At 37.0% G+C, this 26,575-nt stretch overlaps 1 protein-coding gene across 1 annotated transcript in view; it reads left to right on the top strand.

The window, feature by feature from the left end:
- The window catches only part of uvrag (UV radiation resistance associated gene), a 124,854-nt gene that overhangs the window by 31,767 nt on the left and 66,512 nt on the right, over positions 1–26,575 (top strand). The window contains exons 7-11 of the mRNA XM_055208209.2: positions 3,097–3,202; positions 8,967–9,093; positions 20,876–20,960; positions 24,588–24,675; positions 25,065–25,125. Coding sequence (XP_055064184.1) covers positions 3,097–3,202; positions 8,967–9,093; positions 20,876–20,960; positions 24,588–24,675; positions 25,065–25,125 — 467 coding nt within the window. The remainder of the gene's footprint in view (positions 1–3,096; positions 3,203–8,966; positions 9,094–20,875; positions 20,961–24,587; positions 24,676–25,064; positions 25,126–26,575) is intronic.

Below are 26,575 nucleotides of genomic sequence, written 5' to 3'. Positions count from 1 at the left end.
AAAACAGGGTGAACGGCACTTTCACATTTGCTTTGCTGCCCTCTATTGGCCAAAACCGCACTAAAGAAGTTTCCAACCGTCGGGTCGCGGTCCTGTAGTTCGAGTGAAAACTAGAAAAACTTGCTTTACGGCAGACCTACAATCCAATCAGAGCCAGCTTTGCTGCAGTAGGCTAAATTATTTACGACAGTGGTAATGGACAATTCCGCTTCCAACCTGTAGGGGGAGCAAAGAGCAAAAACTCTTTAGTGTTGCTTTAAAGAGATGTTTTAGTTTTAGCAAACAGCGAAAGCATCACTGTCTTGCAAAAATGTGTGTCTTACAAGAAGCTGTGTATTATGATGGTGTTCCTGTAGTTTTTTTTTAGTGAACTGGCCCAGCAAATTGTCCTAATTTTGGACTCTAGCCAGAGTTTTTACTGTTATGGTGGGTTAATGATCCTGTAAATGGTTATAGTTTAGTTACTATAGTTTAGTAACTAGCATATAAGAGATGATTTCAACATTGCAACATTTAAATTGTATGTTTTTAGATTCTTAGTTTTCTGGGACTGTTTCAAAATAAGTTTAAAGCATATACTCTCCCAAATGTGACTGAATTTTTCTACTCCCAGTTGGTGTTGCTTGGCAGTGCTCTCAGATAGATAAAAAATTATGACGTCTGTGAAACTGCAGTTGAACATCTGGGATTGAAGCCATTTTGTAAGGTTGTAAAACCAAATGAGTCAGAAAATGATTGTTCAATGAAAATGAACAAGGAGACCCATGTGTAGTCATTATTAATCGCCTAATGAAGCTGTTATTTAGAAGGTTATATTAACAAGGCTGTTGCTTTTAGTGGGGTACAAACAAATGCATGTAAACAATTACAGAACCGTAGTTCCTGTCAGGGGAATTTAGTTTGTGTTCTCCAATTGCAACAAAATAAATCTAAAATATCACTGTGTGAAATCCATTTGTGTTCACATATGGAAATTCTGTTTCCATTTCCACATCTTCATGTGCATGTTTGTATGTCTCTTGTCATACTTATGTAAAGACATAGTCACCCAAATATGAAAACTCATAATTTACTTACCATCATGCCATCCCCAAGACTTTCTTTTTTCAGTTGGGCACAAACATACATTTTTATTTTATTTTAAAATGTTGTCATGTTATCATTTTAGTATGTGGCTCATCATGACAAAACTCCCAAAAGCACATCCATCCATCATTAATCCAAATCCAGTGGGTTAAAGGGATAGTTCACCCAAAAATGAAAAATCTGTCATCATTTACTCACTTTCATGTTGTTACAAATCTGTATAATGTTTTTTGTTCGGCTGAAGGATGATATTTTGAGAAATATTTGTAACTAAACTGTTCGTTAGCCCCATTTACTTCCATAGTAGAAAAACAATACTATGGAAGTGAATGGGTCTCACAAACTGTTTGATTACGAACATTCCTCAAAATATCTTTGTGTTTATCAGAACAAAGAAATGTATACAGGTTTGTAACAACATAAGAGTGAGTAAATGATGACAGATTTTTAATTTTTGGGTGAACTATCCCTTAATACATGTCTTCTGAAGCAAAATTTATTTTTTGTCAGAAAACTATTTATATTTAGCGACCAATACTTCACATTTCTATGGAAAATGTAAATTTAAAGTCCCAATAAAATCAAAACGGAATATTCCTATTTTGAATGTTGCAGTGTATATTATTAACAATTTATCTGTGTGGGTTTCTGTTTTTTTTTTTAAGTCGCAATGAAATTGAAATAAAAAACTGTCCGTTTTTTGGAATATTGTATTATTTTTACAATTTCTTATCTGTGAGCTTCATTATTTATTTTTTCTTCATTATTATTTTTTTCATGTGCCCTCATAATCTTTAACTCTTATCTTGCCAGCGTTTTTAAAAAATGCCAGCGCCAACATTTTTTATGATTTTCAAAAAAGTTTTATGCCTTCCAGAAAATGTTCTTTAAAAATATAAACACACAATATATTAAATGAAAGAGCAAACCCTCTGCTTTCAAACAAAAACGTTTTCATCCTACCTTCATTATCACCTCTCAAATATGGGTAGGTTTCTTCAAAAATACCTAATTTTGGGCAAAAGCTTTACTTTTAATAGAGATCAGATTCAGAGTGATTATCAAAACATAAACAGAGTTCTTACTGTTTGACCTAAAGGGTTGCTTTTGGGTTTTATAAGTTGGGTAAGAGCGCCACCTGGTGGATAATAGCGGAAGCCGGAAAAACTCGTCATTGGCAGGAAAGCGGTTTCTCTTAATTGACGAGTTAAATCGTCAATGGTGAGGAAAGAGTTAATTAAAATGCAAATCTCCTCCCCTCTTCGAAATGATCTCTCATTACTTCTGGTCAATATAGTATGGCAGGTGGACAGGGTCCGGGAAAAGATAGCAGCGATTAGCAAATAGTAACATTACCCAACTTCAAACAATCGAAGTCCGAGTCCAGCCTTACCATTCTTTAATTTCAAAAGCTGTTTCACTGTGATATACGTCACCACTCGGAAAATAAGAAAGTCGCTATTTCCGTTTCATGGCGACTTTTAAAATCAACGTGCCCTCATTAATTTTTACTAAAATCTGAAAATGCACTTCTTTCCTCTTTTGGCAATCATTCTCTGATGGCGTCAGCTAGACAACTTGGGCGGGAGCATCTGTTAACCCCGCCCACTTTAACTGTCCGTCTTTTGCGATTTCCATTTCTGAATGAAACACCTACTTTTCTATATCCAATCAATTCGCAGTGGAAAGCACAAGCCACACCCATTATTTTCCTTGTGTGATTTTCCATTTCACTCTGACGCGGAAGTCGGTTGCGTCTTTCTGCCCATACAGACTTTTATTATGAGAGAATTTTCATATTTGGGTGAACTATTCCTGTAATTTACTTGATGTAAACAGACTAGATGTTTCTGCCAAAAACCAGCAATTGATCTTGTCTTTAGTTGTTATGCTCTTTTCAAATTAAATACATAATGACTAAATAGTTCATGACTGCCTTTAGTGAAACTTGAAAGATGCTATACTTTTTTTTTCATACAGTGAAGTCATCAGTTTGTGTATTTCATTTAGGCTACACACAGCCCAGAGGGCCATCAAACAGACTCAGGTGACCGTTCAGAAGATCGGAAAGGAAATCGAAGAGAAACTGAGGACGACAGCATCCTGCACAGAAAAGGTGAGACCCCAACAATTCATCATCATGGGATGTCCTGAATCTGTTCATCTGTTCTTATTTAGGATTGCTTTACTGTATACTTTATGTGTTTTATAACTACATAAATCCTTTCTAGCCTGTTTTTTTCCTACACCTGGTACACGGTACTGGTGGTAAGACTCTGTACAGCACCTCTGCAAGTGTAAAAGAATAAATTTACAGTTGCTGTATGCTTGACAGGATTTTATAGCAGATTGTCAAACTCAATTTAAAATTCCATGTTTTACTCTGAAGTGGGGATAATGTCTTTTTCACAGACTCACAGAGATGGCAGTATAAACCAGCATTTAAGCTGTCTACAATTGTAAAGACAGTTTTTCTTCCTTAAAAGTAAAGTATGTAATTTTGAGGCAATGGTGATTGCAAACAAAATTGTTAAATCAATCATACAAGGTTTGCTGGACACTCAAACCGTCTGCCATTTATCTGCCAAACATATAAATATGACAGAAAAAAATCGTCAGATGTGAAATATGCACATATTTTAGTTTTGTTCTAGCATTCTGGGTGTTATTTATACAGGTGAGACTGAGGTCTATGTGGTGGTGCTGGTACCCTCGGTTTGAACAAACAGGAAGTCCCTGTGACTGAGTCATGTGTGCTATGCTATACTACAGACAGCGGCAGTGTGGTAAATGTCCTGAACGTTGTGTATCTTGTATTACGCAGATCCTCATAAATATGTCATTAGGTGCTCTTGTATGTTTTGATGGATTTTGCGTTCCCAAATCCACTTTCACTCTGCTACGTATCACCAAAAAATCCTCTGTTTGTGTTTCCACACTCACTGTATCCTTTAGAAAAATGAAAAGTAAACGAAGAAAAACATTTTTGACATTTTTTGAGGTGGCAGTCTATGGCTGGGAAAACCCAGGCGTTCTGTGAGGTTTTCAAGTAGATTTTGAACTTAATAAACACTTTGAAAATATCTCCTCTCACAGCAGGCCGAAAACGGCCAGAGACTAGCTGGGTTTTTCACCCAAACTTAAAGGGAATCTTTTCAAAATTCGCAAAAAAAGCGAATTAGGTGCATTTCCATCAAGTTGTTTGAGCGAATGACAGTGATATTGGTAACCAACAGTAATGGAGACAAAAAATGGCACTCGGACCGGCTGTTGCTTGTTCTCATAAGACTGTTGCTTGTTCTCATAACACATTGACCCCAGGGGATCTTATGAAAATTTGTTCTATTATTTTACGCGAAGTCAACGAAAATCGAGCAGGACCAAAACATTTTACAACTGATCGCTGTCAAAAAAGTTCAGCGACGACGTCCCAAAGATGACAGCAGCAATGACAGTGTACTGACAAGGTAAGTGTTTTCATTAAAGGTGCAGTGTGTAATTTTAAGAAGGATCTCTTGACAGAAATGCAAAATGATATACAAAACTATTTTATCATGGGTGTATAAAGACCTTTTATAATAAACCGTTATGTTTTTATTACCTTAGAATGAGATGTTTTTATCTACATACACTGAGGGTTCCCTTACGTGGCAGTCGCCATTTTGTCCCGCCATGTTTCTAGAGAAGCCCTTAACAGCAGTGACTTCCGTAGCTTCTCAATGTGTTTCAAAAGCGAGGGGTGAGCAGTGGACTGTTGGTTGCAATTCACAACCTCACCACTAGATGCCGCTAAAATTTACACACTGCACCTTTAAGGCCATTAATGTTTATGTATTTTTTTTAATCCGTGTATACCACTAGTCAACTAAATGAATATAACATGGCATAGATGAATGCACATTTATATATTGATTCAATAGATTTATAGGATTTTGAAAAAAAAAAACTTTTCATGGATTTATTGCATTTTGCGGAAAAAAGTATCAGTTTTTATAATAAATCTTTGAAAATCAAATTATGGATTTGAATTTTTTATGTTATTATAACCTAAAGATGCTTTGTGAAAGTTTGTAACAATAAATAGTGGTTTTCATCTTGTCACTTTCAAACTCTTTATATATGAAAACGCTCAACCTATGCCGTTTTGGCTACGCCATAGGACCTACGCACAACTATAATGAGCCTTTAAAGGTTAGGAATGCCAAAACTTCAGACTTTTCTCAAAATTTTTGCTCAAGTCACTAATATTTAATATTTAATATTTTGTTATGTATTTTAGTGACATACATATAATTTTAAGTGTGCCGTAGGGGCCAAAAACATTTGTGGTTGGCAGTGATTTTGTTATTCCTCATCCATGAACACACACAGATACCAGTTTGGTGTCTATTCTGGAAACAAAATTTAACTGGGTGGTTATCTGGTCTTCCTGCCTCACCAGTATGGTTTTGGGCAGGTTGCTGCTTACCACTTTGGCCAGGCTAAGAGCCCAGCTCGGCTGGCTAAAAGCAGCAAAAATCACCTGGTTAATTTTAAATTATATATTTTTAAGCAGGGATACAAATGATCTTGTGTGGTTTTAACATACAGACCAATAATACGGATAATAAACTGTATTACATTCCAGAGAGTCTCTGTGTAAATATGCCTTGAATTTCACTTGCTTTCTCACACACTTGTGAGTCATGAAGATTTCCTTAAGATGCCCCTATCACAAACACAAACGTCTCAATGTCTTTGATGTTAAAGTACTTAGTGTTTGTATGATGGCTCCTTCACCTGTTGAAATGTTGTTTTCTCAGGGTAAGCGGGTGCTGCTGTTGATCTTAAGCCTGTGTGTTCTCCCCTCATTTTTTATCGTCATCTGTCTCATTCAATTTCGGTGCTTTGCGATTTTAACTTTTGTTCCCATAGGCTTGTTCATTCCAGCGTTTTTTCGTTGGCCAGTGGGAAAGAACATGAGACACACCTTTCATTCTTACTCTTACTCAAATCTAAATGAGCCATGGATTTCCATGACATAAAATCAAGATTTGCCAAACGAATACAAAGAAGTACAGTCAGCACAATGTGACATGCAATATTTTTTTTTGTTAATTTGTCAGAACTGTATAAACACTGGGGTTTTCTGTTTTCTGCATTATTAGCCTAACAATTTAAGTTAAAAGATGGCATCTCAGCATTTCTTAGTTTTTTGCATGTGCCATTATGCTTAAAGGGACACTTCACTTTTTTTGAAATTATGCTAATTTTCCAGCTCCTATAGAGTTAAACATTTGATTTTTACCATTTTGGAATCCATTCAGCTGATCTCCGGGTCTGGCTGTACCACTTTTAGCATAGCTTAGCACAATTCATTGAATCTGATTAGACCATTAGCATTGCGCTCAAAAATAACCAAAGAGTTTTGATGTTTTTCCTATTTAAAACTTGACTCTTCTGTAGCAACATTGTGTACTAAGACAGACGAAAAATTTAATATCCTTTAATAGCAGGGGACTATTTTCAGGCACTGCGTAATATTATTGTGCCTCCTGCAGCCATGTTACGGCAGCAAAGTCCTCAGAGGATAGTTCCTAGCCATATCTGCCTAGAAAATCACAACTTTTAATTTTCCGCCGGTCTTAGTACACGATGTAACTACAGAAGAGTCAAATTTTAAAAAGAAAATATATCAAAACTCTTTGGTCATTTTTGAGCGCAATGCTAATGGTCTAATCAGATTCAATGGATTATGCTAAGCTATGCTAAAAGTGGTAGCATTAGACCTGGAGATCAGCTGAATGGATTCCAAAACGGTAAAAATTGAATGTTTAACTCCTAGGGGAGCTGGAAAATCAGCATATTTTCAAAAAAAGTGGAGTGTCCCTTTAAACACCATAATTTGTGTTCCTAAAGCTAACTGGTATAGATCATTGCATTAGCAATACCAAGTATTCTGATTCGAATTTCAGGAAACATGCGTGCAAATATAAAAAAGTATAGGTTAAATGCAATAAAAGTCACTCAGGCTCATGCATTTGAAAAGGTTTCAAAAAGCAAATTGAATCAGACCTATTGTTTAAAGGAGTTAACTTGGTCCCTATATCAAATTTTATAACAAAGTTTGATTAGTGACCTAAAAATCTTCCCCTAAAACGTAATTTCTGTGTATACATTAGGTTTTGAATTGGTTTTACAATACAGATTTAGTAATTAAAACCCCACTGTATATCCGTAATGCGCAATTTTTCCAACATGTATGTTCGGAATACAATCCCACATTTTTCGTAGGCTGTCAAGTTTCCGTGAATTACGGTGAAGCCTCTTCCCCGCCAAAACTGAATTGGCAGGTCTATGGTGTTCTGCGAAAAATGTCAGACTTCAGGATATGTTTACAGTAACGACTGACACTCGCGCTCAATCACAGCGGCACAACCTGCCGCGTAGGAAAGGTCAACAAAGGTCTGAAATTCCTCTGAAGTGTATCAGTTACTGTGCTTAATGAGCAAAAATCTGTTTCCAGTCTCGAAGTTATGAGAACCTGATTACAGATCAGAGCGTTCGCCTTTGAAACAACCAGACTGTCAGTTCTTACTGGCCTCAGGTCAGTGTCGAGCCTATTAGTACACTTAAGCAGTCAATCAGCATACGCACGCTCGTGACGCTATACCGGTTGTTGTTGCGCTAATTGAATTACTTGGTAATTCCTTATTATTGCGGATCAAAGTAGACTGTGATTTATTTTGTAAGTGGATGTGTGCGCCTCTTACAGAATCCATGAAATCGTTGGATAAGGTTATTTTTTCGTGTTTTGCATTTCCTGTCAAAACAGGAAATTGGACAGATGCACATCACAGGACCTTTTTGTTTTTTTTAAATATTCACTTGCCTAGTAAGAACTAAGTAGTATTAGGGCTCATTTTGATTTTAAAGTGCATTTTAAAATTCAATTTTTTTTTAGCAAAGTGCAAGAATGTTCGTGTTTGTCGTGCCAGTGGCGATATTGGTAAACACGCAAGCTTAAAATCTTCCCGTAGTGTAAGGGCTCAAGCGCTTTGAAGATATAGGACTTATCTCCGCCGTCTCTTTGATTGACACTTCCTCAGCTGCCAAGTGCGAGAATAGATCTTGAGATGTTACCTTGATCTAACGTGAGATTGCTCGGTCACTTCCACTCCGTTTCCCCAACATCCCGTATGTTGTCAGTCATGTGTGTTATGTTTGCACATGCTTGTACTTTTACTACCATGTACTGCATGTACTAATATTTATTTATTTTAAATACTACTTGTGTGTGTGTGGAGGCCATGTGGACCTAGCGTTTGAAGATCCTCCATCCTGCTCCGCGTTAGACTCCGTAATGCAGGTTTTGATAGCGATCACCAGCACCAATCATAGAGTCTGTAGATACAGCGAACGTTCTCTTCATGTTATCTCCTTTTCTCTTTTTATCTTTTTTCTATCCCACTTTCACCCTCGTAACATCGCTGTTCCTCATTAGTGCGTTTGGCTCGCTAACAGTCCCGAAAGCTGCAGGGCAGTAGATGTAGATTAGATAGATCTGCCGTGGACTCAAGTGCGCTGGTTGCTGGAGAAAAAGGGGAAAGGGAAGATCTGGCACTGATGTCTGTTGTAATCTGCTTTAAAAAAAATCATCCCCTGTTTTTATCACATTAATGTGAATTTATGGTATCCGGTTGCTTTCCAAGGCGAATATACTTTATTTTTGCCTGTTGATTGAGTACTAAAATTTGCATACTAGAACTAATCCAAGAGCTATATTTTACTCCTGTTTAAACATTCTTATCTTAATAACTTCACTCAAGAGAGTTGGTTTGGGGTGGAATGAAAAAGAGGAAGCTTTTATTCACCAAAAATATCCATATTTTCTCTCGCAGAAGAAGGAGAGGGAATGCATGCAGCTGCGTATCGGCATCCTGAGATGTGAACTGGAGAGACAGAAAAAGGCTCTGACCAGAGAGATGGACGTGCTGCAGAAAGAAAGAGCACAGCTACAAAAGAAAGGTAAGCAAAACATTTACACTGTAACTGCATTTGGCAGGTGCTTTTATCCAACGCGCCTTATCACAATGTGTGTTCCTTATGATCGAACCCATGGGTGTCAGAACCATTTTATGTGGGACATGACCCACCCACTTTTTTAAAGTCCAATGATATTGGACCCACCAAATTCCATTCTACTTTAAAGCTACAGCCTTGACTTTGAAGACGCTGCTGCTTCCTCAAATCCATTCCATTTGCCTCATGTAAGCCCAATTTATAGGCGTGCGTAAGCTCTACGCCGTAGGTTATCCGTAGCCTGATGTGCACCTCGCAAAATTTTGAACAGCGCATCAGTTCTATGCGGACCACAAACGGTGTGATTGGTCCATCAGAACCCCTCCCGTCAGGTAAAAATTCCTGGGTCATAGGTATTTCCGTTTGTGATGGTGAAAACAAAGATGGGCCAAATTGAGGAGTTATTTACTCAAACTGTAAAAAAAGTCGCTGTTTGTTTACTTCCATCTTTGCTGGTCTTCTCAAATCATACACAGCAAGTTGCTGTTTCTTCTTCGTTTGTGGGTTAACTTGCCAAGCTGCTTCTTCTTTGACTTTCACGCTGCCACTGTGGTTACAGGTGGACGACGACACAAAAGTTTAATTAAAAACCGATGTGGTACCTACGCCGTCGCACAACTATTACGAGTCCATATAATTTACACTCCATTTCTTGTTTTCAGAATTTTTACTACCTTCACTCTGGCTGCGACACAACAAGGTAAAAAAGATTTTACTGTGGATTTACACCAGCCACTTTTGATGCGTCAAATTTGCATCAGGGGAGGGGCTCCGGCGACACCGCTTGCTTTCTGTAATCACGTCACTACTAGAGTTAGCTCCTGATTGGCCAAAATTAAAAATTTTCAACTTGCGAGTTTCCCGGGGCAACTCTCAATTCGCGCAACCTAGAAGTGCGAAGGAGGCGGAATCGTCGTCACATTGACTTAACATTGAAATCACTCGCGCTTGACGCCTCTACTGTGGCTGGTCTGAATGCAGCATTAGGCTATAAAAGCAACTGTTTAGGTAGAAGGCACCAGAATACAAGAAAATAGCATCTACTTCAGTAAATGTTTTGGACCCACACAACATTTTTGGCTTTCGACGCCCATGATTGAACCCATGACTTTTGTGCTGTTAAAGGGATACTTCAGCCAAGTATCAAAATTACCCTCATGATTTACCCTCAAGCAATCCAAGATGCATGCAAGATGTCCATCATCTTTCAAACGAACACATTTGGAGTCAGGGCTGGACAAAAAAAGAGATTTTTCAATTAATCGTTTTTTTTTTTTGGTCGATTCAAAAACGATTCTCAAAGGCCACAAATATATTTTTTTCGCAAACATTGAACATAAAATTAACGTTAATCTAATTAATAGTCTTCTCTACTAGATGTCACCCTCTTTTTTGCCTTGCGCGATGTTCACTAGGACCGAGTGCTTAAAATGGCTGTTTCAGGTGCTTCGTCGACGTTGACATTCGTTCACATAAAAAGTCAGAGGTATGGAAACATTTTAGATTTCGCAAGCAAGACTATAGTGTTGTGAACAAGAACAAAGCTATATGCGTGATTTGTAATGCAGAGGTGAAATGCTGTAGTAATATTAAATCTATATTCATTGAGTTGAATTGAGAATCGAGTATAAAAATTGACCCGAGAACCGAAATCGAATCGTTTTGATAGCTTGTGAATCGAAATCGAATCGATCTGAATCGATACTCAGCCCTATTTTGAGTTATTTTAGTAAATGTCCTTTTCTCTTCCAAGTTTTATAATGGTAGAAAACAGGGATCAGGGAACAACTTCTGACTTTAAACCCCCCCAAAAAGTGCATTCATCCTTCACTTGGCTTCTACGGGTAATTGATGCGGTCATGTGAGAAAAATATCCATATTTCAAACTTTAAAAACTTTAATATCTAGCTTCCGGTAACGACGCCATCTTGGACTCACAGAAGACCTTTATTAACCCATTGGAGACTTGTGGATTACTTCTGTTTTTTGGGCTTCAAAGTCAGAAGTTGTTCCCTGTTCCCTGTTTTTTTACCATTATAAAGCATGGAAGAGCAAGGACATTTACTAAAATATCTCCAAATGTCCTCGTCTGAAAGATGATGGACGTTTATTTAGGGCTGGGTATTGTTTATAATCTTTCGATACGGTGCAAATTTCGATACCTCTGTTTCGATACCGGTTCCTTACTGTTCTTTTTCCCATACCATATGTTTTAAAATACAAAAATACATTAAACAGGTAACTTTTATTTTTTACCTTAATGAAAACAAATTCTGGTTACACTTCTCACTCAGGGTAACATTATTAATAAAACTGGTTGTGCTTTTTGGATAGGGGTGCGCCAGCAGACACACATCAGTTTTTTATGAAAATAAGGAAACAAAAATAAGTTAAGAATATAATTAACACTGCTTTATTTTATGAAATGTAAAATGGTATTTAGCTCGGACTAACACTATTTAAATAAGTGGGTTTATTATATATAATTATCAAAATATTAAATACATTTGGGATTTTTAAAATTAGTAGAAAAAGCGTTCAATGTCATTTCATTCAAGTGAAATTAGCAAAGCAGTTAAATGGAATTTTAGTTTGTTTTAAATAATGAGCCAGGCTTGTAAGCAGTGTTGGGCTGCAGGTGTGCGTCAAGTTTAAACCATAGACTGTAAAAAAAAAATAGATTAAATGCATCGTCCATTTTGGGAGGCGAGGGCATGATGGCTTTGCAATGCGGAGAGACAGGCGCGAGTATTTCATAAGCATTGAGAGACAAAAGCTGTGCGTGTGGGTCAAGTTTAAACACCTTGTCGAGACTGTTGTGGGAGATGCTTTAGGAGAAGCGCCGTTTTGGTTGATGTGCCTTTCACAGAGACAACACGGTCATACTTGCGCTAACTCTATTGGTAAGACTGTCACAAAGACTTTCTGTATATTTCTCATATTACATCCTTTCTACACTTGTGTTAGGTGACTGCGAGTATTTTCAGCAATCCTCCCCGTCACGTGGTGGTGGAAAGCCAATTGCCGGCGCTTTAGGTCCTTACACGCAAGTACAGGCTCACACAGACACAGCCGCTTGGCTTTTGGAACCGGAATTTGGCACCGAAAGATAAATAATTTTTGATACTCAAAGTATCTGAGTTTTTCGTTCGATACCATAAAAGTATCGACGTTCGGTACCCAGCCCTACGTTTATTTCGGATACTGGCTGGAGTATCGCTTTAAGGCAATGCTCTATCAATTAAAGGGACACAAAGTGTTTTGGAATCCATTCAACTGATCTCCGGCTCTGGCGCTACCACTTTTAGCATAGCTTAGCATAATCCATTGAATCTGATTAGACCATTAGCATCGCACACAAAAATAAACAAAGAGTTTAGATATTTTTCCTAATAAAAACTCGACTCTTTTGTAATTATATCGTGTACTTAGACCGACGGAAAATTAAAAGTTGCGATTTTCTATGCCGATATGTCTAGGAACTATACTCTCATTCTGGAGTAATAATCAAGGACTTTGCTGCCATACCATTTGTGCAGTAGGCGTAGTGATATTACACAGCGCCTGAAAATATTCCCCTTGGTAACTTTTAATAGCAGGGGACTATTTTCAGGCACTGCGTAATATCATTGGGCCTCTCTTTATTTTCCTTCCTTCTATTTATTCTTCTCTCCTTCTTTCTCATCCTTTCCCAACAGTTTTATTGTTACACACAGTGGTTTATAAACATCTGCAAAAAGGGCAAGATTCTCTTCTAAAACAGTGTGTTGTGAGAGTCTTATTTTCACTGGTTTAACATCCTGTGTGTTCCAGCTCTTGTAATTCTGCAGTCTCTCCTTATGTTAAATGTCTTACTGTAGAGCAGACTCACAATTCTCTCACGTTACTCCACATTGCTTCCATCAAAGATCAATTGAGAAGTCTGTGTTTATCCAGACCTTAAGTTCCTCGCTGGCCCATTCGTCACGGCCTCCTGCCATTCGTGTTCGATTTCGAAATCCCGCTCTTTTTCTTTGTTAAATGTTGTGGGTGGGCAGGAGGTGTGAAGAGGTTTTGTTTGATTGATGTGGTGGCTGGTGTTTGACTAGAGGGTTGGGCCGCGCACTGCACATTCATAAAGAACACAACTTATACACGCACACTTGCACATCGGTAATGATTGAATGTCCTGGCACTTGCCATCCCATAGTGCATTGTGTTCATGACCTCCTCATCTGTGGAGACAAACAACGGATTTGGGGTTCAGGGAAAGGTCTGCCTTTAGCTTGTTGGAGATGGATGAGGCCTCTTCAGATAGAAGACGGTTCTGACTGGAGGAGCCTGTCTGGACTCGAGCTGCAGGGAGCGGCCCGACTTCACATTCATACACAGTGAAGAAGCAGAGATGTGTGTTTGAACTGGAGAGAGGAATAGATGATGTTCACCTGATTCATTTCTTTCTTTTCATCCATTTCTTTCTTTCTTCATCCATTTCTTTTTTTTTCTTCATCCATTTCTTTTTTTCTTGGTTCATTTCTTTTTTCTTCGTCCAAATCTTTCTTTCTTCATCCATTTCTTTCTTTCTGTCTGTCTGTTTTTCTTTTTCTTTCTTCATCCATTTCTTTCTTGATCCATCTTTTTGTTCGTTTCTTTCTTTTTTTCCGTACATTTCTTTTTTTCTTCATCCATTACTTTCTTTCTTTTTTCATCCATTTCTTTTTTCTTCATCCCTTTCTTTTTTCTCCATCCATTTCTTTCTTTCTTCATCCATTTCTTTCTTTCTTCATCCATTTCTTTCTTTCTTCATCCATTTCTTTTTTCTTCATCCATTCCATTTCTTATTTTTCTTCATCCATTTCTTTCTTTCTTCATCCATTTCTTTCTTTCTTTCTTCATCCATTTCTTTCTTTCTTCATCCATTTCTTTATTTCTTCATCCATTTCTTTATTTCTTCATCCATTTCTTTTTTTCTTCATCCATTTCTTTCTTTTTTTCTTCATCCATTTCTTTTTTTCTTCATCCAAATCTTTCTTTCTTCATCTATTTCTTTCTTTCTGTTTGTCTGTTTCTCTTTTTCTTTCTTCATCCATTTCTTTCTTGATCCATCTTTTTCTTTCTTTCTTTCTTTTTTCGTACATTTTTTTCTTTTTTCATCAATTTCTTTTTTCTTCATGCCTTTCTTTTTTCTTCATCCATTTCTTTCTTTCTTCATCAGTTTCTTTCTTTCTTCATCAGTTTCTTTCTTTCTTCATCCGTTTCTTTCTTTCTTCATCCATTTCTTTCTTTCTTCATCCGTTTCTTTCTTTCTTCATCCGTTTCTTTCTTTCTTCATCCGTTTCTTTCTTTCTTCATCCATTTCTTTCTTTCTTTCTTTCTTTCTTTCTTTCTTTCTTTCTTTCTTTCTTTCTTCATCCATGTTTTTCTGTCTGTCTGTCTGTCTTTCTTTCTGTCCTACATTTTTCCATTATTTCATTATTTCTTATCTTTCCATCTTTCAATTTTTTTCTTTAATTCTTCCTTCCTTTCCTCCATTTTTCCTTCTTTCATTATTTCTTTCTGTTTACTTCTTTCTTTCTTTCTTCATCCATTTCTTTCTTTCTTTCTTTATCTATTTCTTTCTTCATGCATCTGTTTCTTTTTCTTTCTGTCCTTCTGTCTTTCTGTCTTTTTTCTTTCTTTCTTTCTTTCTTTCTTTCTTTCTTTCTTTCTTTCTTTCTTTCTTTCTTTCTTTCTTTCTTTCTTTCTTTCTTTCTGTCCTAAATTTTTCCATTATTTCATTATTTCCTTAATTTCTTCCCTTTCCATCCATCTTTCCTTTCCTCCATTTTTCCTTCTTTCATTATTTCTTATTTTTTTCTCTTTCCTTTCATTCATTCATCCATTCCATCCATCTTTCCTTTCTTTTTATTGTTTTTCGGTTTATTTCTCTCTGTTTACTTTCTTTCTTTCTTCCTTCCATTTTTCCATTGTTTCATATTCCATAATTTTTTTCCCTTTCTCTTTTCTTCATCTATCCATCTTTCCTTTATTTTCATTATTTTTCTGTTTATTTCTTTTTCTGTTTACTTCTTTCTTTCTTTCTGTCCTCATCCATCCATCCATCCATCTATCTATTTCTTTCTTTCATTCTTCCTTCCTTCTTACTTTGCTCCATTTTTCCCTCTTTCATTCTTCTTTTTTACTCTTTTTTTCCTTTATTTTTTCTTTCTCCATCCATCATCCATCAATTTCTTTCTTTTTTCTTCCTTCATTTCTTTCTTCTTTATTAATTTTATTCTCCATCCATTTCTTTGTTACTCAGTCCATCCATCCATTTCTTACTTCCATCCTCCATCCATTTCATTCTCCATACATTTCTTTCTTTTTCCATCCATCCATCCATCCATCCATCCATCCATCCATCTATCCTTCATCTCTTTTTATTTTTTCATTCTCTCTCCCTGTCCTTTTCTATTAATACCTCTGTTAACTCTTCTTTCTTGCTGACAAACCCCCCACACCCAAATTTCATTTAAACACTAATGGTCCTTTAAACTATTGTCAGTCACCACTTGTTTGCCGTGATATTAACCGGTCCAGCCCTCAGAGACAGCATGAAAGCCTCGTCCAAAACTACCGTAGTTTATCCCACTTATAAAGGGAGATTGCCAGAAATTGCACAAAATGACTTAAGTGTAACCATCTCATCTCTGTTTAATGTACAAAGCCGCAGTCATGCGGGCTCACACGTCCTCGCCGGTTTGGTCACTGAACGGTTCCTCTTTTCCATTGAAGCTTTGAAGGGTCAAGCCTACTGCCACAATTTCCCTTGCTCTAATTTCTCGTCACATCCACGCACATGTTTTAAATTACGCCCGTAAAAGCGATCTGACATTGTTATGATCGGCGGTTGCCCTCATTCTGCCATGGCAGCGTGGGGAAAGTGAGCCCGTAAACGTCAAACTTGGAAGCACTTCGCAAACGAGGAAAATATTAAAAGTTTGCAGTGTGTTACTCCAAGTGCAGGTGAAAGACACATTCGCTCTCTCGTTCTTGTGAGTGTTAGGACACGAAACACCTGCTCGCTCTGCAAATCTTACTTTGGGTTAGATTGACAGTGTAGGTTTTTGTAAGTTTATACTGATTAAGTTCATATACACATTTTGCGCTTGAGTGAGATTATTAACCCGCTGGCACAGCAGATTGGTTTTCATGTGTTCAAACTCCAACACTGTATAATTGGGTTATTTCAATACATTTTTTTCTTTAGAAACTATCATTAGTACATTGTTATTATCTTGAAATGTTTTACTTCTTGTCATATTTTGTTAAAATTACAAATAAATCAGTAATGGACCAGATTAGCACAATTTGGCGCACACAGTACCACTTTATAATTAGGTTGTATGTTTTAACATTAGTTATACATTAGCTAACATAAATTAACAATGAACAATGCTTCTGCAGCATTTTTAATTCTTAGTTTATTTTAATTTTAACCTACTAATACATTTTTTTAAAAGTTGTAACATTATTTAATGCACAGTGAACTAACATGATGTATATTGCTCATTGATAGTTAGCCCGCCTTTCGACTGCACACGACATAAAGACATGATTGCCGGACTTCGCCCCCTAGTGGCAGTTTCAGTTTAATGGTAACATGGGAAAGAAGCTCATTCCAGTGCAAGAAGCTTCATTCCAATATTTACCATAGTGGAATAAATAAATGAACGCAAATGAATGAAACCATAAACAGCTATGGATATATGAACAAAGACTCCCAATATTTTTTTTTGGAGAGAACATATGGAGGCAAGATTAAAATAACGTGTACATATTAAATTAATAATATATTATTAATCAAATTAGTAATTAATAGTTTTTTTTAAAGATTCAAATGTTACTGATGCAGTTAAACAAAAAGGATTTCACCTCACACACAGTTTTTATTGGAATACACTGAAATACACCACTTCCGGTCGGCATATCGCAATGTGTAACCCATTGTTGGGTGAAGTAGAAACATTTTGGGTTAATTTAATCCAGAGGCTGGATTTGGCCCGTTTTTGACCCAACAATGGGTTAAAATAACCCAGCATTTTTTATGTTAAAGGTTCTTATGGACCCATACAACCTGATAAAGAACCTTAAAGGAACCTACTAGAAGTGTTATTTAACACAAAACACGTTAACCTATTCTGGGCTCACCATCTGCCCATCAGTATGTTTATACAAGTAGTCTTTAAGAAAGCTGTGGGTGACAAAAAGGATCCCTCAACCCGGTGCTGACAGCCGTGATGGCTACGAGAGGCGATGTTTGTTAAGCACAGTGTGTCTTGATAGATCTTCTAAAGCGAACATGCAGGGAACAAAAGCATTTAGACCTCCAAATCCTTTTCTCTCCCTCTGGCTCTCTCTTTTATTTCCTGCTGTCTCCTTCTAATGAGAGGTTCAAGGCGTTGCATGTGGGACCGCTTACGTCCATCGACAATGATCTCGCTTCCATTTTCGCTCTTTTACACCTAACCCTGCGTTTAGAGAGATGGCACGAAGGGTCGGGATGTACTGCCAGTCCTAGCTGCAGGAAATAGATATCCAGCAGAGCTGTAAAATAGGAGAAAATGTGAGGCATATTAGAAAGCAGACGCTCTCTGTTTTTACAAGTGCGGGTCAGAACAAATCAAGTCTGCTTTGATTTCTGTCCTCTCTCTCTCTCTTTCTCCCTCTCTCTTTCATTCTCTCATTTTAGGATGGGCAAGAATTAGCTTTATAAAGGAAACTGTAAATACTGTACATTATTGATCAAAGGTTAACCTCAACTTCAGAAAGATATGATCCTCAATAACACAAATGTAACTTTAGGAATCATGTTGGAGTTCCCATCTATTCTGTTTTCCCTATCCCTTTCCATCATTTTCTGTCTTTTGTTTCCCGGTGGATATGTCCAAAGTAATATAACTCAACAATTGGAGCTAACACATTCCTATGCGACTAACACATGCACAGTTTGTCACATACACACATGCTTTTTGGTCAAATCGAATGTAAATAGAGTTTTTTTATAAAAAAATCACAGACAAACCGCCTATCCCTATTAAAACGTATGATATCGATGTGTTGACAGGACTAATGCATTAATTATTATGTATTAAAAGCTTTACAGACGTACAAATTTGTACAAAATCCTATTCATAAATAATAAAATCTGTGTTTCTTACTTATTTAATGACATGTTTTTAGTCGTATTTTCTGACTTATTTCTGACAGTTTACTTATTTACCTAATGAAATGTTTATGACTTTCATAGAATTACACAATATTAAACAAGACTATACTTTAAAACCTTAAAATGAATACAGTTTTTGTAATCAAGTTTGTAATATTTAGTTTGTTTAGCCATGACACACAAAAGGTGTTTTCTCCTATGCAATAATAATTACACCCAAACACAACATAAAATTCACAAAATTTTATTAATTCGCTGTAATCCACATTTGAAATTTATATGATTGCGATTACTCAATCCAAATGTGGCCCTTAATCCTGCGATCTTGATCCCAGTTCTCATTAGCGACCGTAAAGGGGGTCGCACACTGGACGCGCCGCATCGAGTCGGGTCTAGGACAACTCGTAGATATCGTACATAGGAAGTGCACTTTAAATAGCGCGAGCTTATTCAGATATCGTCTACTTTAAAATGCAAAATATACGTTAGCAGCCATTGTTAAACATTAATGATTTTGGACAAATATGATGTTATTTGATGTTAAACTATGTGAGTGGCGCTCTGTAGCGCGAAAGGGATTTGAGCAACTTCCTGAGTCGTAGCTGGGAGCCGCGGACAGGCACCACTTGTCGGCACCGGTGTGCGTATACTCATAGAAAACAATGTGTTCGATTTTTTTTTTTTTTTTTAGAATGGCGCTGCGTTGCGTGTCCGGTGTTCGACCCCCTTAAGAGTCAAATCTCGTGTTCGTTATGAATTTTAATTTTGCGCCTCAAGAAGCTTTAAGACACATTTTAAAACCGTGATATCAAACGCCCATTGGCTGTTTCGTGCTACATCACAGATTTGCGCAATTGCCATCTTTCAGTCTATGTACTTTTGAAATGCGCACCTTGGCAGAGAGAAGCTGGAATAATGTCCTCGTTGATTAGTAACTTTAATCATTCTAAGTACTTTATATACTCGCCATTTTTAACTACTTTTGGTACTGCTTTTGAAATTTCGCAATAAATAAGTTGTGATTACACTTGTCTGTATGTTGTTTTTTATTTCTTACAGTAAATGATTTTAAGAAACTGTTTTGGGTAGGTTTAGGGGTATGGTTGTATTAGCATCTTAAAATATATTTTTGACTAAAATTTTCCAACACATTTCTGTTCGTTATGTTGCATAATATAAAAAGAAAACATTACGTATTTTAAAAAATTGTGTATTAAAAAGGTTTGGGTTTAGGGTAAGGTTTGAGGTTTATGATGGTAACATTATATATAAATTGGTTAAAGGGAAATTATACTGCAATCTTTATTGTATGAAAGATGTGTAAAAGTTTTATGTTTTGTTGTTGTAAAAATGTAATAAAGATACGATTAAATGTTGCAAATACGTCTACATTGTACGCTTCAGCATCTATTTAAACGTACAAAAAGGTATGTCTTGTGTTTTTGAAAGTTACTTAGGGATGCATAACAATTAATCGCGATAAATCTATAGCAGAATAAACGTTTTTGTTTACATCGTGTGTGTGTGTGTGTGTGAACTGTGTATAATAACTTTGTATAGATAAATGCACACACACGCATGTATATATTTAAGACCTGTTGGCATGTGTATATACTGTACATTTGTATATTTATGTATAATTTATATTATATATTAATATATAAATAGTTAATACATAAATGTATATATTTTCTTTAAATTATACATGCATGCGTGCATATTTATATATACATAATTATTATACACAATTCACACACTCATGTATGATGTAAACAAAAACTTTTATTCTGCTATAAATTAATCGTGATTAATCGTTATGCATCCCTATTACGTATTAATACTACGTATTAAGTGAGAGACCAGGCTAAAAATGTGTACCTTGTAATGCAAATGAATGAAAGCATCTGCAAAATGCATAAATGTATTTTTCTCCTAAATTCTTCCCAAACTTGAGCTTCAGTTTACACGCCACACACTACTACACTATGCAATACAACATGTTTAATAATATGTTTAAATAAAGGTTGATAAACGGGCTAAATATTTTATGTTGGCAAATGCTGTATACAATATTGAATAAGTTTTATTTGCGATTTTCTTTGGTGTTTTGTGTTAAATACTCAGTAAAAACATAAGTCAATCAAAACACATCTAGCTACTGTATATCAGATAGTGATCCTTAAGAATTTCATTATTACCTCCTGTCTGTTTTGTAATCTAAGCAAGTCTTGTCCTGCTTAGTTTTGAAATCCAAATTTCAGGTTGGGAATGTTTTGATTATATGGTGGTGTTATGTTTTTATCATATTTATATAAAACCCCCACAAGCATTTTTTTAATCTCAATTAGTTTTATGTTGCCTGTAGAGGAAATGTTTTCGTGATGATGAAAGACCGTGCTTTAAGGGAATACGATTTAATAGACCGTTATCAAACCGAGACGCACTCCCCCACCTGTGCAAACACACATGAGACTACCTGTTCACTCGCCTCATTCTTCTCCATCTTTTAATCTCGTCACCTGTCTGCGTTCTTCTCCTCAGAGGAGGCGTCGTCTACCAAGCACCAGAGTCTGGAGACCGAACGCAAGTCTTTGACAGAGTTACTGAAGGAATGCACTGCCAAAAGGTGAGTGATTGTCAACCTGCAATTATCCATCCATCCCATTTCTTTTCCCCCTTTTCTTCATCTCTCCATCTCTCTCCTCCAGTCTGGTGGCCCCACATCTGTCATACGTTACCCTGATGGGCCACAGAACGGGTCGCTCTTTCACTCTTGGGCTTTTCGAGCGCTTTGGGAGATTTTGCGAGTTAGCTTTGAGGGCATGCTAGATGCGTTATGAATGTGTGTTTTCCCACCCGCTTGCGTGACAATAAGCAGGTTGTGTTGCCTCGACACTGATGGGTTTGACTTGACCCGAAGGGTCACGTGGAATTGACCTCTTGAATAATGCCTTTTAATGTCTAGAGAAGCCAGACTTGATCTTCTGTGCATAATTTTAGATGTGTCAGCTCTTGCATTAACCCCTGCTATCATTTTCAAACGTGTTTGTCAACATTGTATCTTCCTATTATAATGCAGCACAGTGTGAAATAATCCACAAAATCTTATGTTGTCAGCAACACGTTGATGGAGAACTTTGAATGTTTTTGGGGATTAAACCGTGGCTACCTTAAGCTTCGAAACACTTTCTATCTAAACAGACAAATTTGGAAGCCATCAAACACCCACTTCCAGTAAAGACAGATCGGGTTATGTTCACAGTTGAACGTTGTTTGGATAGGGGAATTTCTGCCAGATTTTGGGAAGTGTGAAGCAAGGCCTTGTGGACCCATATGTAAGCTATAGTCCAATAAGAAAGGTGAGGTCTTCATACCTCATCATTATTTCCTTTCCTTTCCTGGCTTCTATTCGTGATTGTAAATTGATACCATATTATCACTATCATCATTATTCTTCATCACTCTCTCTTTCTCTCTCTCTTTTACATACCACTTCTAGTCTCAAACCCAGTAGCTCACAAACTGGACATGAAAAGTAAACATTTTTTCAACCCCTTGCACCTCAACTAGACAAGTCAAGGTTTAGCCTTGCATGTGCACCCATGTCCTGGGGTAATGTCGTGTCCCGTTTTTGACAGATGTGGTCTGATTAGGGTATAGCCATACCAGGATGGGGTCAGAGGAGAGGAAGTTCATTGTAATTTGGCAGTTATGATAATTGAGTAGCTCTTACAATTACTAGAGAGATGATTCAGAGCATCATTAGTAAGTAGACTTCCTGAAGCCAATATAAACATTACAATTAATTATTCTCTTACCTCGTCTGGGCCAGTTTCTCTTTTGTCTATATCTCACCGTTTCTCCGGATGAAATAGTAGTTTAAAAATAATAGTTTAAATATTTTCCAAATTAGTATTAATTTGAACAATAAATTTGTAATATTTTGCCTGCTAAGTTTGATATCCTATAGAGCAGTGGTTTTCAAACTGGGCCGCGAGATGGTGCCAGGGGGGCCCCAGTTTTATGACATTTTATGAAATACATTAATTTATCATGAATTCTGTGTAATTAAATCTAAAAAAATAAGGCTTCTAACCAAAAGCACTACTTTTTGTATAATTTAATGTTTTTTTTTAATAAAAATTTTGAGTTTTAGAACAGTTTTTTTCACAAATTTTCTTTGGGGGGCCGCAAAGGAATGTACCTTACACAAGGGGGGCCGCACGCTGAAAAGTTTGGGAATAGCAGTGCTTCCCAATCCTGGTCCTCGAGCATCCTCCCCTCCCAAAAAGTTTTAGAAGTATCCTTATTTAAAACACCTGATTCAACTTATCAGGCATGGTAAACATGTCTTCCTAACAAGCTGATGCGTTAAATCAGGTGTGTTAAATAAGGAGACATCTAAAACTTTTTGGGAGGGGGTGCTTGAGGACCAGGATTGGGAAGCACTTCTATAGAGTGCTGCAGGGATGACGTTTTTTACTAGGCCAACCCAGAAGTTAGCCCATTTATTTAAACTTTTGGATTATCGCAAAAATATTGCTATGTTTTTAACAAAAGTTAAAGACACTTACACGTTTTGTCCAACAAATTAATCTTCACAGATGAATGCAGATTTCTGAAGTGTAACTGTGATTACTAGAAATATAAAAGCCGAATTTTCATTTCGAAAGTCATAAAATTTGTGTTTGCCAAAATGTTTAAATTTCATAAACTTTTTTTTAAAACACTTTATTAGCTTATTTTTGAAAATAATCCAAAAGTCTATAGGAAAAATTATTGAGCTTTTTTGCAAGGGAACCAGTATCCCGCTAACTTCCATGTTAGCCTACAAAAATATGTCATCCCTGCGACCCTCTATATTCTTACAGACAGTTATTTTTACAGTTAGTATTGCTTATATACAGCTTATAAAAAATTTGTTTAAAAGTATTATCAATATAACCGTCAGAAAGCAACACCACAGACTTGTTTTTGCAGTTGCTATTGCTAATGTATATGTATTTTTGCAATAATATTATGTATTCTGTATATTTCATAATTTTTTTTAAATGTCTCGGCTGTCTGTACTGATATGTATTTACTGTAAGTGAAAAGCACAACTGTAAATGTAAAAATGTAAATTAAATTGATATTTTGTATATTGCACAGACATTCTTGCATTCTTTACGTATGCCTTTAGATAATGGATATATTACAAAATTAAGCACTCTTATGAGTAACGGACACTGCAACGCTCAATATAGCCACTTTGCTGACGCAAGTCCCGCCTTTCAGTTAAAAGAACCAATCATCAATCGATAAAGACGATTCTCTGGGGGAGAGGGGGTCTGTACAAAGTTGCACGACACTTGCCAACATGTGCGCATACGCAGTAGCTGAAACCGTTTTTGGCCCATATGCACTTTTAAACAACAACTTCTCTTCTTCCTCCGGCTTTGTGACGAGCCAGCGCCACCTCATATAATTGCGTAATGACATGGAAAGGTCACGTGTTACATATATGAAACGCACATTTGCGGACCATTTTAAACAAACTGACACAAAGAAATTAATTAGTATCATTCCAAATACAACAACGTCGGAACGGTCCTCTTTCTCCACACTGGTAAACACTGGGGCGTAGTTTCGATACATCATCCGTGACCTCTTGACATGATGGCGTATTACGTAAGGTCACGCTGGAGCGCCACACGACCGGAAGAAGACAAGAAGTTGTGGTCCAAAAGTGCATATTTTTTATTTTCTTGCCAAAAATGACAATCGTTCTGCTAGATAAGATGCCTCGTTTGAGATCGTTTAGAGTCATTTTCAAACTGCAATTTTAAACTGCATTAAAATTGTTACGTGTTGGGGTCCATTAAAGTCCATTAAAATGAGAAAAATCCTGGAATGTTTTCCTCAAAAAACATAATTTCTTCTCGACTGAACAAAGAAAGACATCAACATTTTGTATGACATTAAATGATCTGGATTTTTTTTTAAGAAAATTGACTAATCCTTAAAGTGTGTGGCAGGAACAGTTAAAAGACCAGCATCGGCAGATCAAAGGTTACGTGCTGACAAATTGACTTGTAGGTCAACAAACATTTTAAAACCAATACAAAATTTGACAGGAAGCCAGTGCAAGGTCTCTTAAATAGGTGCTATATGTTCTCTTGGAGAATTTTGTATCCACTGTACATTTTTTGTTTTGTTTAATATACTGTACAATAAAAGATCTTAAAGTTTCTCTGTGTGTGTTCCTCAACAGAGAGATGTTTCTGAAGTCCAACGCCCAGCTCACCTTCCGCTGTCGTCAGCTTCTATCGGAGTTGTCCTACATTTATCCCATTGATGTGGTGAGCGTGTAACTCTACGGCACACAGACCACTTCACACTCCATCTCACACTCAACAAAAACACTTCAATGTAACACACAGCTTCCTTTCTGTCTCATTGTGCTGACGGCTAAAGCGTGTGGCATGTTGGGAATGTGAGAAATTAAGCTCTTTTCATACTCTTGGACTAACGGCATTACTGGCTTTAACAAGCCTTCATTTCTTAGTATTTCAGAATGACCTAGACCTTTTGTGTTACACACAGCGTTCCGTATCCGATCATATCTGTTTACAAAATAATTCTTATTAATAAGCCGAATGGCCAAAATAATGCTTATTAATAAGCCGATTGGCCAAACTGTACTCTGCATTTAATGTAAAAAGAACTGTTTTTCTCTTTTTTTTCACAGAACAATCAGAATGATTATGTCATATGTGGTGTAAAACTGCCCAATTCTGAGGACTTCCAAGGTGAGTTTTGTATTTGGGGTTTTAATAAATATATTTTAGAGCTGTGGATCTCAACCTCTTTGATTTCAAGGCACAATAGTATATGTGCCCCCCACCTTTCAAATCCAGACTGAATTCTCATAATGTGATTTATGTAGTTTGGATCATCAAAGATTGATTTCATTGTGAACTTTGATATACACTCACCTAAAGGATTATTAGGAACACCTTTTCAATTTCTCATTAATGCAATTATCTAATCAACCAATCACATGGCAGTTGCTTTAGTGCATTTAGGGGTGTGGTCCTGGTCAAGACAATCTCCTGAACTCCAAACTAACTGTCTGAATGGGAAAGAAAGGTGATTTAAGCAATTTTGTGCGTGGGATGGTTGTTGGTGCCAGACGGGCCGGTCTGAGTATTTCACAATCTGCTCAGTTACTGGGATTTTCACTCACAACCATTTCTAGGGTTTACAAAGAATGGTGTGAAAAGGAAAAAACATCAAGTATGTGGCAGTCCTGTGGGCAAATATGCCTTGTTGATGCTAGAGGACAGAGGAGAATGGTGCCGACTGATTCAAGCTGATAGAAGAGCAACTTTGACTGAAATAACCACTCGTTACAACCGAGGTATGCAGCAAAGCATTTGTGAAGCCACAACACGCACAACCTTGAGGCGGATGGGCTACAACAGCAGAAGACCCCACCGGGTACCACTCATCTCCACTGCAAATAGGAAAAAGAGGCTACAATTTCCACAAGCTTACCAAAATTGGACAGTTGAAGACTGGAAAAATGGTGCCTGGTCTGAAGAGTCTCGATTCTGTTGAGACATTCAGATGGTAGAGTCAGAATTTGGCGTAAACAGAATGAGAACATGGATCCATCATGCCTTGTTACCACTGTGCAGGCTGGTGGTGGTGGGTTAATGGTGTGGGGATGTTTTCTTGACACACTTTAGGCCCCTTAGTTCCAATTGGACATCGTTTAAATGCCACGGCCTACCTGAGCATTGTTTCTGACCATGTCCATCCCTTTATGACCACCATGTACCCATCCTCTGATGGCTACTTCCAGCAGGATAATGCACCATGTCACAAAGCTCGAATCATTTCAAATTGGTTTCTTGAACATGACAATGAGTTCACTGTACTAAAATGGCCCCCACAGTCACCAGATCTAAACCCAGTAGAGCATATTTAGGATGTGGTGGAATGGGAGCTTTGTGCCCTGGATGTGCATCCCACAAACCTCCATCAACTGCAAGATGCTATCCTATCAATATGGACCAACATTTCTAAAGAATGCTTTCAGCACCTTGTTGAATCAATGCCACGTAGAATTAAGGCAGTTCTGAAGGCGAAAGAGGGTCAAACAAAGTATTAGTATTGTGTTTCTAATAATCCTTTGGATGAGTGTATCATATCAAAAAAATTGTGAAAATCTTAATTCACAAAAAGTGACTTATA

Source organism: Misgurnus anguillicaudatus, chromosome 12 (assembly GCF_027580225.2).
Source record: "Misgurnus anguillicaudatus chromosome 12, ASM2758022v2, whole genome shotgun sequence".
NCBI lineage: Eukaryota > Metazoa > Chordata > Actinopteri > Cypriniformes > Cobitidae > Misgurnus > Misgurnus anguillicaudatus.
Note: the sequence above shows the minus strand (reverse complement) of the source record. Positions and strands in the feature narration are given on the sequence as shown.